General features: G+C 43.6%; 2 protein-coding genes across 2 annotated transcripts in view; both read left to right on the top strand.

Moving 5' to 3' along the window:
- The window catches only part of LOC125371625 (tumor necrosis factor ligand superfamily member 6-like), a 2,130-nt gene extending 1,635 nt beyond the window's left edge, over window positions 1-495 (top strand). Inside the window, exon 2 of the mRNA XM_048402184.1 lies at window positions 98-495. Coding sequence (XP_048258141.1) covers window positions 98-495 — 398 coding nt within the window. The remainder of the gene's footprint in view (window positions 1-97) is intronic.
- An 8,806-nt stretch (window positions 496-9,301) lies between these two features.
- LOC124122938 lies at window positions 9,302-15,803 on the top strand. Its single transcript, XM_046486142.2, has 3 exons — window positions 9,302-9,861; window positions 14,022-14,127; window positions 14,783-15,803. Exons 1-3 carry the CDS (start codon window positions 9,481-9,483, stop codon window positions 15,175-15,177), a joined length of 882 nt encoding a protein of 293 aa, XP_046342098.2. The 5' UTR covers window positions 9,302-9,480; the 3' UTR covers window positions 15,178-15,803.
- The last annotated feature ends 638 nt before the right edge of the window (window positions 15,804-16,441 follow it).

Genomic DNA, 16,441 nt, shown 5'->3' with positions numbered 1-16,441 from the left:
CATTGACGTGTCATGTTAGAGTCATGTTAATAAGTTTCGTCATTTAACATTAGTAGCACATGTTATATTCAATTTCCGTCACTCATTTCATTTGCAGCGCCGTCCTTACAATGGAATCAGGACTACGGCTATGGCTCAGCTTACAAAGGCATCGACATCAAAAGTGATGGACAGAACCTTCACATTACAAAACCTGGCCTTTATCACGTCTACTCCTTCTTCACGTTCAAAACTCACCAACCACGTCAACATCCTGACAACGTCTTACATACCATCAGAAGAAGCAACGCCCATCTGCCGAATATGGGGCGCACTGTTCTTCTCATGGCCAAGAAGACCTTACCGGAAGCCAGCGAGAGGTTCGTCACGAGTTATCTGTCCGCTACAGTCAGACTGAGGCAGGATGATCACGTGTCTGTCACTGTCAGCAACATGTCACATGTCTACCGATATCCGCCATCAAATTTCTTTGGCTTGTACTACGTAGGGGAGTGAACTGCCAGCGGCACTTTAGATTAGGGTGTCTGGTATTTGCAGTGTTTTTAAGAATTAGGTTGATCTGGTGTGAAACAATCTATATGCATTTTGGAAAAGGAATCATCTAGACAGGACTCGTGGACTAAATTACAGTACATTGACACAAAAGAAGTAAAGAATAATGCGTGAGAGAGTTGGGTTTACCGCCTCTCTTAACAGTATTCCAGTTGTGTCACATCAGTGAGGTTAGGTGAAATTGGGTTTAACGTCGCGTCCAAGATTATTGCACTTATATAGCGACGTGCATGTGCGTGTTTGTGTGGCTGCTTGTACTAGTCCGGACTGATGCCGGTTTATAGTGCCAGCTCACTGAGATACCATGCCGCAGTTTAACATGAATACCCAACTCAGACACAGTATACTGACTCCGAGCCGGCCAGTCCTTGTTTTAGCCCCTTTTATGCCGAGCGCCAGACAGGGTAGCAACAAGTACAATCTTTTAACGTCTTTTGGTATGACGCGGCCGGGGATCGAACCCTGGACTTTCCGCTCTCGGGCGGACGCTCTACCACTAGACCACGGAGGCGGTAGTGTCAGTGAAAGCACATCATTTGACACTATTTTCCTGGTTCTATTCAATCAGTCAACCATTACCTTAATCTGTATGAAGGCCATAGGCCTATATACAAATAACAGTTTACAAGTATGGTAGGGGCAATATACATATTCATAATTGCAAACATTGTTTAAAAAATACTTTCTCTTTTCATACGCATGATAGACAAACAGACCGTGATTTTATTTTTTCTGTATCGTTGTGGAAAGTATCCTTTTAACTTTATGCATATTTACATTAGTTATACATGTCTTTGGTAGATATTTACTTCTAATAGCATCAAAAGTGGCGCAAACAAGTAGAAAATGATATTCGTCCTCTCCGACTCGATCACACTAAGGACAGTTTCTCATGCATACATCGATGTTTTTTGCCACCTACCTTCATTATTTCTCAACCGTAATAGTCCCCGTCTAAACATAAGTAAAATATTTCGAAGCTTTAATTCGCTAACAATTTTTTATATTCTCTATAAAGGTTATATAGAGGAACTGTTATTAATAGTAAATATCCAATTTTGATGAAACATATTAATAGCGAAATATTTCAATATACTTATCAAACGTTTCTCCAACTGTTTGTGACAGCCTAACAAAACCAAAACCATGAGAAAATAGTAGATTGGCAATATTTGAAGCCCAATTTTAATACCCTACATTATCTAAATAAAGTAACATGTTGTACTCTTTTTTTCTATTCTAAACAAAACAAGGAAATAATATTGGTATTGTAAGGTGAGGTGAGGTGAAATGGGGTTTAACGTCGCGTCCAAGATTATTGCACTTATAAAGCGACGTGCATGCACGTGTGTGTGTGTGTTTGTGTAGCTGCTTGTACTTGTCCGGACTGATGCCGATTTATAGTGCTGAGATACCATGCCGCAGTTTAACATGAATACCCCACTCAGACACAGTATACTGACTCCGAGCCGACCAGTCCTTGTTTTAGCCTCCTTAATGCAAAGCGCCAGACAACGTCTCCGGGCGGACGCACTACCACTAGACCACGGAGGCGGTCTTGGTATTATAAGGTGACTTCTACATGCAAGCCTGTTTGGTCTACATCCATTCCAGCCCGACCAGACATTATATTTGATACAGCTGGAAAATACCACTCATTCATTCGTTTCAACAAAGGTCTTCCCTTTCACCATCCTCGGTTAATCAGGATATTATATCTCCATTCTATCATATGTACCCTGGACCATACGCCACCATAACAGGACATGTCATTCATGAGTGAAGTATGATTGAACGACTTTTTTTAGGCGTCGTGTTATTTGAATGGGGCTCCAAACGAAGTTCGTTTCAACAAAGCTCGTCTCTTTCACCATCCTCGGTTAATCAGGATAATATATCTCCATTCTATCACATGAACCCTGGACCATACGCCGCCATTACACCAAGTGTCACTGATATATGTGATTGGACGACTATTTCAAGCATCGTGTTATTTGAATCGGGCTCCCAACGAAGTCATGGTGGCGAATGGGTTTATGGTTTGTATCGTAATAGAATGGCGATATGTTACACTGAATAATAGAGGTTGCTGTGATGCAAGTCATCCATTATTCGTCAAAGCAAAATACATACATGGGCGGATGCATGCTTATTACAGAATGTATATGTACATGTATGCTAAAGACACAAATGGAATGGGGACAAACAAGAAATTCTGTACAACTCGTTTATCTTAGTCTCACAAAACTTGTGACAAGTAAACCATGATGTAAGGATTATTAGGAAAACGGTGCTTAAATATATATTGTGTAAATTTCATTTTAGTCTTCGCACCAAAATTTGGACATGTTTGTATAGTGTCAAATATGAGATCATTGATAAACGAGTCAGGCTTTTACAACTGGAAATTGTATTGTGACAGTTTCTTCACAGCTTCAAGACAAATAATTTATGCGGAGTTTGTGACAGATGGTGAAAGATAAATGAAATAAACTGAAAATATAATTTTCAATTCATTAGCAGTGTTCCAATTAACACGTAAAGCAGAGGTCAACCCGGGCCGCATTTCAATCATTTTACATTACAAAGTCAAGGGATCTGATTTTGAATGCCTTGTATAACGGATGTCATGTAGATTGCTATTCATGTTGATTCTTGCAGTGCAGTGGGTTTCACCAAAACTAGCAAACGTCTTCGGGCATGTCGTCATATAATTTCGCTAGCTCCGATCGCTCGCTCACTCGTTCACTCCTTCATTGAACTCGTGAAGATATGTCATGATTAGACTAGGTCTTCAGCAACCATGCTTGCCGTAAAAGGCGACTGACGGTATCAGGTGGTCAGGCTCGCTGACTTGGTTGATGCATGACTTCGTATCCGATGATCGATCCTCCTGATGTCAGTCTTTGGATTGTCTGGTCTAGACCCGAATATTTACCGACCGCCGAATAATAGCTGGTTAAACAAGAAACACTCCTTCACTCATTAATTCAATTCGAATCAGCCTAACCCTTCTTTTTCAAATAATGCCAAGTTACATCAATACACTGTTATGAAATTCTTGTTAGGCAACACAGTTATTTGTATATATGTATAGTGATAATTATTTACATATTGAGTGAGTGAGTGAGTTTGATTTTACGCCGCTTTTAGCACTATTCCAGCAATATCACGGCAGGGGACACCAGAAAATGGGCTTCACACATTGTACCCATGTCGGGAATCGAACCCGGGTCTTCGTCGTGACGAGCGAACACTTTAACCATAAGGCTACCTGACCGCCCCTGCATATAAAGAGCCACACATGACTCATTCAGGAAATCCTTGCAACGTGATGCGAGTGCATGACTTAACGTTTAGATCATTTCCTGGTGTTGATACATACATGTATTTGGAACGTCAAGTCGTGTGAAATATTCTATTGATAAACAAATGTGAAACCGGCATTATTATGTGCATTCATTTATTTCTATGTTCATTTCAAACATGTCACTCGGTTTGTCGATGTTGGTTGCCTCGATGAGTATTAACCGTTACAATAAGCGGTGGTTTACATCTGCGTGGTAAGAATATGTCTTCAGCAACCCATGATGGTCGTAAAAGGCGACTAAAGTGATCGGGTGGTCAGGCTCGCTGCCTTTGTTGATGCTCATGATATCAATCACTGGATTTTCTGGTCCAGACTCGATTATTTACAGACCGCCGTCATATAGCAGGAATATTGTTGGGTGCGGCGTTAAACAAAAAACCAAGAAAACACAGACTAACTGTTCCAATGAAAATGTGAATAGTTCGTTTCGTTCCGGTTCAGACTTTATGGGCATTGTCTCTTTGTAAATTATGGCAACTTCTATTTCAAGTGTGCCCATATTCCATAGTTTGGTAGCTTTCTGTTGGTTTTCTTTGGTAGGCCTGATGTTGCGTAACGCAGCAGTCATCTGCAGTAACAAGCTGTGCGTAGTTTCTATATGGACCTGGCAACCCATGCTTGCCGTAAAAGGCGACTATGCTTGTCGTAAGACGCGACTAACGGGATCGGGCGGTCAGGCTCGCTGGTTGATGCATGTCATCGGTGTACGGTGAAACACAATCAGACAGGTGACACACCTGAGCATCCCAATCCCTCACGACAAGCATTAAATACAATATTAAATGTCTGCATAATCCCCTTAGCTACCGTGTAGTCACCTTTAACTGATATTAGTTGAAGTCATAAGTGAGGTTAGGTCTGTTGGCATCGACTCAATAGCAATGTGCTCAAAGTCCAAATGAACGTGCTAAAGTCCACTGGTTATAAAACGACACCTATTTAGTTTGGATAGTTGATTTACAAAAAGCTGCAATGACCCAGAACTACCCGTCTCTCCACACTGATTTAATTATTCGTCACGCCGTCACTCGTCACTCGCCGTCGCCGTCACTCGTCACGCCGAAGACCTGGGTTCGATTCCCGACATGGGTACAATGTGTGAAACCAATTTCTGGTGTCCCCCGCTGTGATATTGCTGGAATATTGCTAAAAGCGGCGTAAAACCATACTCACTCACTCACTAATTATTTCCCAGAACTACTGCTCCCGGTTATAACCCGAGAAAGTTCACATTGAAAGACGAACTTAGAATATGCAAGGAAATACCCTTCATTGTCACATAAGGTTTCACGAGGGTGGGGAAGATTTTCCGAATAGGCCAAATAACAGAACAACCATTGGTTTCTCATCAGTTTTCTTAATTTTCTTTAAAAACCCTCCTTTTTTATTTCGATTTTCATCAACAAGACAAAGGTAGGTTTATGTGTCTATTGTTCAAGGTGTGGTCACGGTCCACAAGAACAATTTATGACCGGAGAACCATTCGAAAAAGGTGGACGAATGAGGTGAGGTGAGGTGAATTGGGGTTTAACGTCGCGTCCAAGATTATTGCACTTATATAGCGACGTGTGTGTGTGTGTGTGGCTGCTTGTACTAGACCGGACTGATGCCGATTTAAAGTGCTAGCTCACTGAGATACCATGCCGCATTTTAACATGAATACCCCACTCAGACACAGTATACTGACTCCGAGCCGACCAGTCCTTGTTTTAGCCCCTAAATGCCGAGCGCCAGAGGTGAGGTGAGGTGAGGTGAGGTGAAACTGGGTTAAACGTCGCGCCCAAGATTATTGCACTTATATAGCGACGTGCATGCACGTGTATGTGTGTGTGTGGCTGCTTGTACTAGACCGGACTGATGCCGATTTATAGTGCTAGCTCACTGATGTACCATGCCGCAGTTTAACATGAATACCCCACTCAGACACAGTATACTGACTCCGAGCCGACCAGTCCTTATTTTAGCTCCTTAATGCCGAGCGCCAGACATGGTAACAACAAGTACCATCTTTTAACGTCTTTTGGTATGACGCGGCCGGGGATCGAACTCCGGACCTTCCGCTCTCTCTGGGCGGACGCTCTACCACTAGACCACGGAGGCGGTCGGTGGATGAATGAAAAACAGAAGCATGCTGTGGCTTGCCCTTGTTTAATTAAAGGTTGCGTGTTTAGCGCAAAATAGCTCTTTGATGACAGAAGCCTGAAAACAAGCCCTTGATTCTAGAGTGAGTGGTTGGTTGGTTTGTTGTTTAACGCCGCACTCAGCAATATTCCAGCTATATGACGGCGGTCTGTAAATAATCGAGTCTGGACCAGACAATCCAGTGACTGATATCATGAGCATCGATCCACGCAATTGGGATCGATGACATGCATCAACCAAGTCAGTGAGCCTGACCACCCGATCCCGTTAGTCGCCTTTTACGACAAGCATAGTCACCTTTTACGGCAAGCATGGGTTGCTGAAGACCTATTCTACCCCGGAATCTTCACGGGTCGAAAATGATGTATATGACGTCATAATAGTGCCCGTCATATGTTCGAGTAAAAGTAGCGGGCGGTCGGGTAGCCTAGAGATTAAAGCGTTCGCTCGTCATGCTGAAGATCCGGGTTCGATTCCCCACATGGGCACGATGTGTGAAGCCCACTTCTAATGTCCCCCGCCGTGATATTGCTGGAATATTGCTGAAAGCGGCGTAAAACCATACTCACTCACTCACTCGAGTAAAGTATTACCGTGTAATAAAACTGCTTTAGCTTAGACAGCGTCATACTTTATTTAAAGGATGGTGTCAGTGAAACCCACACAAAACATTAGACTAACCAGTTTATTTAATCATGGTAGAATGGAGATAAACAAACTCCGTTTAGCGTTATTAAATATAAAGGTAAGCAAGTTTTTCATTGAAAACACAGTATTTTTTTATCTCCTAATCATTAAAACAATTTTATCATTTTTCAAGCTACATGTATAATTAGTGATATTTTAAGGGTTATACAATGACTCATTCCGGAAATTCGTATACCATGATCAGTAAAACGACGATCTATTTGTGTGCACGGCTTCAAGTTTAGATCATGTCCTGGTAATTTAGATACACAGATGAATCTAGAGTTTCGATGCCGTGTGAAATATCATTTAAAAAGACAAATGTGAAACCGGAATGAGTTTGTGCCTCAGAATAGAAATACAGTTAACTACGGTTATAACGAGCTCAAAGGGACTACTAATTTTAGTTCGTTTGTTGTTCGTTTGTTTGTTGTTTAACGCCGCACTCAGCAATAGTCCAGCTTATTGACGGCGGTCTGTAAATAATCGAGTCTGGACCAGACAATCCAGTGATTGATATCATGAGCATCGATCCACGCAATTGGGATCGATGACATGCATCAACCAAGTCAGCGAGCCTGACCACCCGATCCCGTTAGTCACCTCTTACAAGCACAGTCGCCTATTACAGCAAGCATGGGTTGTTGAAGACCAATTCTACCCCGGTATTTTAGTTCTGAATAACCGTAGTTCGTAATAAGCAAACATACAGCATATATACAACAAATGGCCGGGACTAAATCTAAGTTCGTTGTATTGGTCAGTTCGTTATAAGCATGTTCGTTATAAACGTAGTTTACTGTATATTATTAATGTGTATATTTCACACATAATTAAACCGCTATGTCGATGTTGGCCGATACTAGGAGTAACAGCCATTGTAATGAGAGGAGTGAGTGAGTGAGTGAGTGAGTGAGCGAGTTGGGTTTAACGCCGCTTTTAACAGTATTACAGTTATATCAGCTTAATGTGGGAGGAAAGCCCTAAGTGTTGCAGGTCTCAGACGTTTACCACTTCGGTGAAACCCACGAGCACGGGTATGGTGTTGACAAACCTAGAAACATAATCGGGGCGAACCGGAATTCGAACCCACAATCATAGGTTTCTGGCATGCCCAAGGGACGCAACTCTGCACAGCGAATTAGACGACTGGGCCACCTGTGCCCCCTGTAATGAGAGGAGATTTAAGTTATACAGTAACCGTTATTCACGACCATTTGATATTCTCACTGTTGAAAAAGAAATTGTCTGCCACAAAAATTATATTGTCAAAAGGCGTTTTCCTTTAAAAGAACCCCATTCAGATAGTTTAAATTTAAACAAAATGAATTAAAAAATATCGAATCTCAAAAGTCTGTTTAAATAATTACATGTACAATTATAGGTCACAAAATGCAAAGTTGCGGTTACTGCAATAGCGTGGTAATACCTTTTGTGCTGAGATTGTATTTCGAGTATTGGGGATACCAGAGAGCTTGAAATGTGGCACCCCAAGACACCGACCACGTGATATTCGGTGGAGAAGGGGGTACTGGGATTCTATCGAAACAAAGAGATTGTCCCAGGAAATTAATGAAAAAGAAATATGCCTCAGATTGTTGTAAAAAAATAAGATTGTCGGTAACAAAAAATAAATTGTTCCAAGGTGTTTTTCTTAAAAAAACCATTCAGACTCATAGATAAAAATATCTAATCTCCAAACAAAACTTCGGCCCCCTTCAGTGGACCTTCGTTTGTTTGTGCATCGACCGCAAAACACGTATTCAGTTATATAGCAGCCTGGAAGTGGCAAAGTTACACCAGAAGGAATAAGTTAGGCGATGGACAGCAGAAGTGGACTGCACACATTTAAGTAATATCTTAAATGCTGTTACCCACCAATGATTGGTGAGGTGAGGTGAAGTGAAACGGGTTTTAACGTCGCGTCCAAGATTATTGCACTTATATAGCGACGTGCATGTACCTGTGTGTGTGTGTGTGTGTGTGTGTGTGTGTGTGGCTGCTTGTACTAGTCCGGACGGATGCCGATTTATAGTGCTGAGATACCATGTCGCAGTTTAACATGAATACCCCCCTCAGACACAGTATACTGACTCCGACTCCTTGTTTTAGCCCCTTAATGCCGAGCGCCAGACAGGGTAACAACAAGTACCATCTTTTAACGTCTTTTGGTATGACGCGGTCGGGGATCGAACCCCGGACCTTCCGCTCTCCGGGCGGACGCTCTACCACTAGACCACGAAGGCGGTTCCACCAATGATTGTATGTAATACGTATAGATCGCCATTGTACATAAATTATGTTCTCTGTTAACCTCAATGTGCTATGTTGTGTTGCCTTCATAAATTCAGCTCATTTCAGTTCACGCAAGGGATTCACATTATCAAAGCGCAAATCAGAAAGATCTCTTTTCCCGTGTCAGCGGGCATGTTATCATCAGCATTAATAACTAAACTGTAAATATATTAACTTGGTCTCGTCGCTATATGGCTGAAATAATGCCGATGCGACGTTCAATTTTAACTCACTCACTCATTTCAGTTCAGGGAATCAAACCCGGGCCTTCAGCGTGACGAGCGAACGTTTTAACCACTATACTACCTCTTCTGTACCTCATTGATAATCTGTAAACGTCCTCGAGTTGACGGGAGAACAATATGGGTGCACCTTCCCTGTTGGGTCAAGTAGCAGGAAATACAAACAGCAACTGGCCCGCGAATTGAACAACAATGGCCGACACGCCAGAGGACAGTTATCTGAGTGTGGAACATTTCCAATCACAGACAGAAACACAACCAATTCCAAGGAGATCCTGCACGACCAAACGCTGCATCGTTACGGCTGCTCTTGTTCTGTCGTTGTCTGTTAATGCAGTGGGTGTGTTCTATTGGTACCATCACCACTCCCAGCACGCCGTCAATGACGGTCAGTCAGCAGAAGTGTCTGAAGTTCGTACCAACACGTTATGCACGGCCTGCACGGACATCGGCGTACATCCGGGCACACGCAACATTTCCGATCTGGAGGATCTCATTGTGCTTGAAATGCCTGGCTCGTCCTATTTGTGCTGTCTGCAGAATGTTGAAGGTCTACAGGTGCTGTTGACGCTCGTAAGTTTTTAAAGCCCTCGTTCATGACTGTCTTCAGAGAAATATTTTTATTTGTATTTTATATTTTAGATAAAGGGATGATAATTCATCAAAAATATACTTTTGGAATATGCACGACGCCTGATAAGTGTTTTCCCCAAAGTGACACCCATAAGATCGTGGTTTCATCTAGATCATGGTGTCTCCGTCACGATATGGCTCGAATGTTTTGTTTGTTTGTTTGTTTGTTTGTTTGTTTGTTTGTTGTTTAACGCCGCACTCAGCAATACTCCAGCTATATGACGTCGGTCTTTAAAATAATCGAGTCTCGACCAGACAATCTAGTGATTGACATCATGATCATCGATCCACGCAATTTAGATCGATGACATGTATCAATCAAGTCAGCGATCCTGACCACCCGATCCCGTTAGTCGCCTTATGCGACAAGCATAGTCACCTTTTACGACAGGCTCGAATGTTACATAAGGGTTCAATGTCTTAGCCAGAAAAGAACATAAATGTTTTGGTTTTGGCTTGGTTTGTTGTTTTACGCCGCACTTAGCAATATTCCAGCTTTATGACGGCGGTCTGTAAATAATCGAATCTGGACCAGACAATCCAGTGATTGATACATTGAGCATCGATGGCATGTTTGAACCAAGTTAGTCGCCTCTTACGACAAGCTTAATCGCCTTTTATTGCAAGAAGGGGTTGTTGAAGACCTATTCTACCCTTCTCGGGGCGGTCGGGGAACCTAGTGTTTAAAGCGTTCGCTCGTCACGCCGAAGACCCGGGTTCGATTCCCGACGTGGGTAAAATGTGTGAAGCCCATTTCTGGTGTCACCCGCCGTCATATTGCTGGAATATGGCTAAAACCGGCGTCAAACCACACTCACTCACTCACTCACTCACTCACTCACTCACTCACCATTGATTCAGAAACCTTGTGTAAAAACAGGAACTGGTTTAAAAGAGCTATAAACAGCATTTCGGGCTGCCTGATCAATTAGGGAAGACAGCTGAAAGTACACTGGCCGTAGAAGCCTGCCACTTTGATACGTGAAACCAACGAGCATTGGTCAAACCAAAGATAACTAAGCCCATGTCATGAGATTCGGAACCATGGATCCTTCCTCTGAGGGACGGGGGCACGGGTGGCCCAGTCGTCTACGGCGCCTCGATTCGCTGTGCAGAGTTGCGTCCCTTGGGCACGCCAGAAACCTATGATTGTGGGTTCGAATCCCGGTTCGGCCCGATTATGTTTCTAGGTTTGTCAGCACCATACCCTTGCTCGTGGGTTTCACCGAAGTGGTAAACGTCTGAGACCTGCATCACTTCGGGCTTTCCTCCTACATTAAGCTGACACGCCGTGATATAACTCACTTACTCACATATACTCTTCAAAAAAAGAAACTTGACATGTTCAACCACTTTTTGCCAAATATCTAAAATAATTACATGAGAACCAAATAAGTCAAACAGAAAGATGATGTGTCTATAATTCGCGAAAACGCATGCAAAGCACATAAACGTAGCGTTTGGGGATCAATTTTACAGCTTCATCCAAACGCAACCGCCTGTAAAAAACGTGCAGCACAGGATCCTGCATTTAGGCATGCAGGCCCCTCTGCTGAATGGGTATAAAAATCCACATCAACGGCTGTTCATACAGTCCTTATAACGGCAGTAGAGGGGGTGACAGAATGCCAAGACTGAATGCAGCTCAACGGAACATCGCCATTGAGAGTTTACAAGCTGGAGCAACTCAGCAAGAAGTGGCCAGGCACTTTGGCGTATCAAGACAGACAATCTCCGCACTGTGGAACCGATACAACAACACCAACAGAGTTGACGACAGACCAAGGTCAGGAAGACCAAGGGTGACAACCCAAGCACAAGATCGATACATTCGGCTGCGACACCCCCAAAATCGCACTACAACAGCCACGTCTACAACCACACAGATCCCTGTGGTACGCAGAATATCTGATCAAACGGTACGCAACAGACTGAGGGAGGCTGGACTTTTTGCACGAAGACCTGTTCGACGTCATGTATTGACCCCACGTCATCCGGCGGACCGTCTGCTTTGGTGCCAACAGAGGGTTAGATGGGCACGTGCAAGGTGGAGAAATGTACTGTTCAGTGAAGAGTCCCGGTTCCTACTCACACGTGCTGAGGGGCGCGTACGTGTCTACAGACGTCGGGGTGAACGTTACGCCCCCAACTGTGTGCAGCAGGTTGTCCCATTTGGCGGCGGGAGTGTCATGGTATGGGCCGGAATTCATCACGGTGGTAGGACGCCTCTCGTGCATGTGGCAGGTGCATTGACAGGTGTGCGTTACAGAGACTTGATCCTGCAGCCTTACGTTCTTCCTCACGTCAACGTTCATGGCGGACAGTTCCAGCAGGACAACGCTCGACCGCATATTGCACGTGTTTGTCAGGACTTCTTACAGCACAACAACATCCAGACATTACTTTGGCCAGCCCGGTCACCAGATTTGTCCCCGATTGAGCATCTGTGGGACGAGTTGGATCGACGCGTTCGCAGAAGGAATCCACCGCCCCAAACACTTCCGGCGCTTCTTGTTGCACTTCAGCATGAATGGCAGCACATCCAACAGCGTGTTATTGACAACTTGATTGCATCTATGGGTCGTCGGTGTCATGCGGTGATTGATGCACGTGGTGGGCACAACCGATACTGACATTTTCTGTACCCCTGTGACATTAACTGTATCGTGTACGTGTGTCTGTCTAGGTGACACGATTAATGTTTTGAACATTGTGTACATTGAACTTCAAACAGTGTTTCAATTATGGTTTCTGTGTCCTATTTTGAAACAATCGCATTATATTACATTTTGAAAGTCAGTGTCAAGTTTCTTTTTTTGAAGAGTATATATTCGCGGGGCCTTTGAACAGTGTGAACCGAAACCAAGTAGTCCATTTACACAACTCATGCATAGATGTCAGTGGAAACAGTTTGTACTCTGATGAAATCATGGTGTAGTTTTAGTGTTTCAGCTTAATACAGGAAATTAGCTCAGCTTATAACATTGTAATGTTATGACACATGTAAGGCTTATGACAGCTATGAGTAACTTTTTATTTATAGACTCGTTAAGATCTGGAGTAGAATAACCCATGCTTGCCGTAAAGGGCGACTATGTTTGTCGTAAGAGGCGGCTAACGGGATCGGGTGGTCAGGCTCGCTGACTTAAATGATGCGTGTCATCGTATCCCAGTTGCGGAGATCGATGCTCATGATGTCAATTACTGGATTGTCAGGTCCAGACACGATTATTTACAGATCATCGGCATAAAGCAGGAATATTGCTGAGTGCGGCGTTAAACAAACGACAAACAAACAAAGCCATGTTGCATAAACGTTAGTGCTTGATAAGTAGAATAGCAGACAGTGTGGTTGCAAACGCGTTACTGACAAAGACGTCACTACTCAAATGAGTCAGTAGGAGACAGTTAAAGTCGGACACATCAGTGACATCGTTCTGCATAAAAAATGCCTCCCTCCCTATGCACTTTTCACACTATGAAATCAAATCATTTTCAGAAGTCACGCGATAACACCTGAATCCTCAGTCAATGGAAATGCCTTCAGGAAGCATCTTATTTTTTTGGTTATAATGTCTCTTTGGTATAAGTCAAGTAAGCCTGTAACAGGTTGTCAACTGGCAGCAGCTGCTGTGTGCTTGCTTATCGTGATGAGGATCGTTGGTTTAGATCAGATGGCTTTGCAGATGGAATTTCATTGTTGGGGTCACGGGTGGCCCGGTCGTCTAAGGAGCCGCGATTCGCTGTGCAGAGTTGCGTCCCTTGGGCTCACCAGAAACCTATGATTGTGGGTTCGAATCCCGGTTCGCCCCGATTATGTTTCTAGGTTTGTCAGCACCACACCCGTGCTCGTAGGTTTCACCGAAGTGGTAAACGTCTGAGACCTGCATCACTTCGGGCTTTCCTCCTACATTAAGCTGACACGCCGTGATATAACTGGAATACTGTTAAAAGCGGCGTTAAACCCAACTCACTCACCCACTCACACTATTTCATTGTGCACTGATGACAAGTGGGTTGCCAGACACCATGTGATTATGTGCATGCCATTACCTAATATTTCATCAGTCAGTGTTGTATCAGATTGCCTTTCTATTCAGTTCACTGCTCAATCCAACACCTCGTCCAGAACTCAACAAACGGATGATGTCTTCAGTCGTAAGACCGGAGCCCATCTGTATCTTAACCGCGATGCATCGAAACGAAGTAAGTAGACATTTCAATAAAAAAATTGGCTAATAATTCAGTCACATACACTGTCTTTTCAAGTTAACGTGACAGCACGTTTAGGATCCCGGGATAGAGTAAGTAACCTATGCACCCTGTTTGTCGTACGAGCCGACAGGCAGTCACATTGTTACCGCCTCTGTGTCTTGCCGTAAAAGGTGACTATGCTTGTCGTAAAAGGCGACTATGCTTGTCGTAAAAGGCGACTATGCTTGTCGTAAAAGGCGACTATGCTTGCCGTAAAAGGCGACTATGCTTGTCGTAAAAGGCGACGAACGGGATCGGGTGGTCAGGCTCGCTGACTTGGTTGATGCATGTTATCGTATCCCAATTGCGTGGATCGATGCTCATAACGTCAATCACTGGACTGTCTGGTCCAGATTCGATTATTTTCAGACCGCCGTCATATAGCTGGAATATTGCTGAGTGCGGCGTTAAACAACAAAGAAAGAAAGAAACAACCGTATCTGTGGTCAAGTGGATAGAGCATCTGCCCGTAGAAGGCACTTGTTGTTACCCTGCCTGGTGCTTGGATCTTAACACACACTTGGTTTGTATGTTTACACAATAAGACACATATATGTATCAGGTAATTACACGCGGTATGTTTTAAAATTGTGAACATTCTTTTCAGGTGGATCGCTAGAATGGACTGATGAATCCCACGATTCCGCCTACATAAGTCAGAGCGTCATCTGCGACAACAAGACCCTCCAAATCAAACGGCCCGGCCACTATCACATCTACTCCTTCCTCACACTCAAAACCCACGACTGTCACCGTTACCCTGACAAAACCGTCCATATTATGACGAGGAGCAACGCAAACCTGCCCACACTTGGCAGGACTACCATTATCATGGCCAAGAAGACCTTACCGGAAGTCAGCGAGAGGTTCGGCACGAGTTATCTGTCCGCTACAGTCAGACTGAGGCAGGGCGATCACGTGTCTGTAGCTATCAGCAACATGTCATATGTCTATCAACATCCGCCATCTAATTTCTTTGGCTTGTACTACGTAGGGAACTGATCGCAAACAGTAACATAGTGGTGTACAATTTTGTAGTGTGCTGGTTATTTACACAGAAGAAACTTTCCCGACGGTTTGTTTGTTTTAACGCCGCACTCAGCAATGTTCCAGCTATTAGACGGCGGTCTGTAAATAATTCAGTCTGGACCAGACAATCCAGTGATTGACACAACGAGCATCGAGCTACGCAATTGAGATACATCAACATGCATCATCCAAGTCAGCGAACCTAACCAGCCGATCCGGTAATCGCCTTTGGCGATGTGCATGAGTTGATGTAGCTCAATTCTAACCCGGATGTTGACAGGGTCTTGCCATACGGTGATTTCAGAGTTTGCACAAAGATGTAACAATGGATGACACATATATTGTAGCAGCACTAGATGATCAATGAAGTGTCAGATTGCCATTATTGAAACATACACCCCAGATCCGTTACACATTGCAACTATTGTGTTTCTTTTGTGTTTTGTTCAACGCACAGAAATATTCCCGCTATACATTCAAGTCTCGCCATTGAAATCAAGAGTATTGATTTACGCCATTGGGATCGATGGCACATAATCAACCAAGTCATAGAGCCTGACGACCCGATCAATGTTTGTTTGTTTGTTTGTTTGTTTGTTGTTTAACGCCGCACTCAGCAATATTTCAGCTATATGACGGCGGTCTGTATATAATTAAGTCTGGACCAACCAGTGATTCATATGAGCATCGATCCACGCAATTGGGATCGATGACATGCATCAACCAAGTCGGGTGGTCAGACTCGCTGAGTTGGTTGATGCATGTAATCGTATCCCAATTGCGTGGAACGATGCTCATGATGTCAGTCACTGGATTGTCTGGTCATTTGTGGACACAAAAACATTGGAGAGTCTTCACGCCCCACAGCCACTAGAATAAAAGCACACAAGACCTCGGTGGAAAAAAATCTGACATGAAGATCCTGACAACCATATTTCCTGGCCACAACGCAATATTCTCCATCCCAGCATCAGTCATTAGAAAGAGAGGGAAGTTCAAGAAAGCATCGAAAGCCAAAGAAAGAAGCCAGGCATTAACAGAGACCAAAGTATCTACCAACCAGTGTGTACTCCTCTGTGCTATAATCACATCATCAACCACTTTGGATATCTCGATTGCCTTATTGCTTGTGTCACAACAGCCAACAACTTGTCATCACTACACTTCCAGTGTACCTACATGAATCCTCTCCTGTTGATTCCATTGGCTTCGTCATTATATTATTATCTATGTACAT

This window comes from Haliotis rufescens, unplaced genomic scaffold (genome assembly GCF_023055435.1).
Source record: "Haliotis rufescens isolate VD_foot unplaced genomic scaffold, xgHalRufe1.0.p SCAF_25, whole genome shotgun sequence".
Taxonomy (NCBI): Eukaryota; Metazoa; Mollusca; class Gastropoda; order Lepetellida; family Haliotidae; genus Haliotis; species Haliotis rufescens.
The sequence above is the reverse complement of the archived record's forward strand: the minus strand, read 5'-3'. Positions and strand labels throughout refer to the sequence as shown.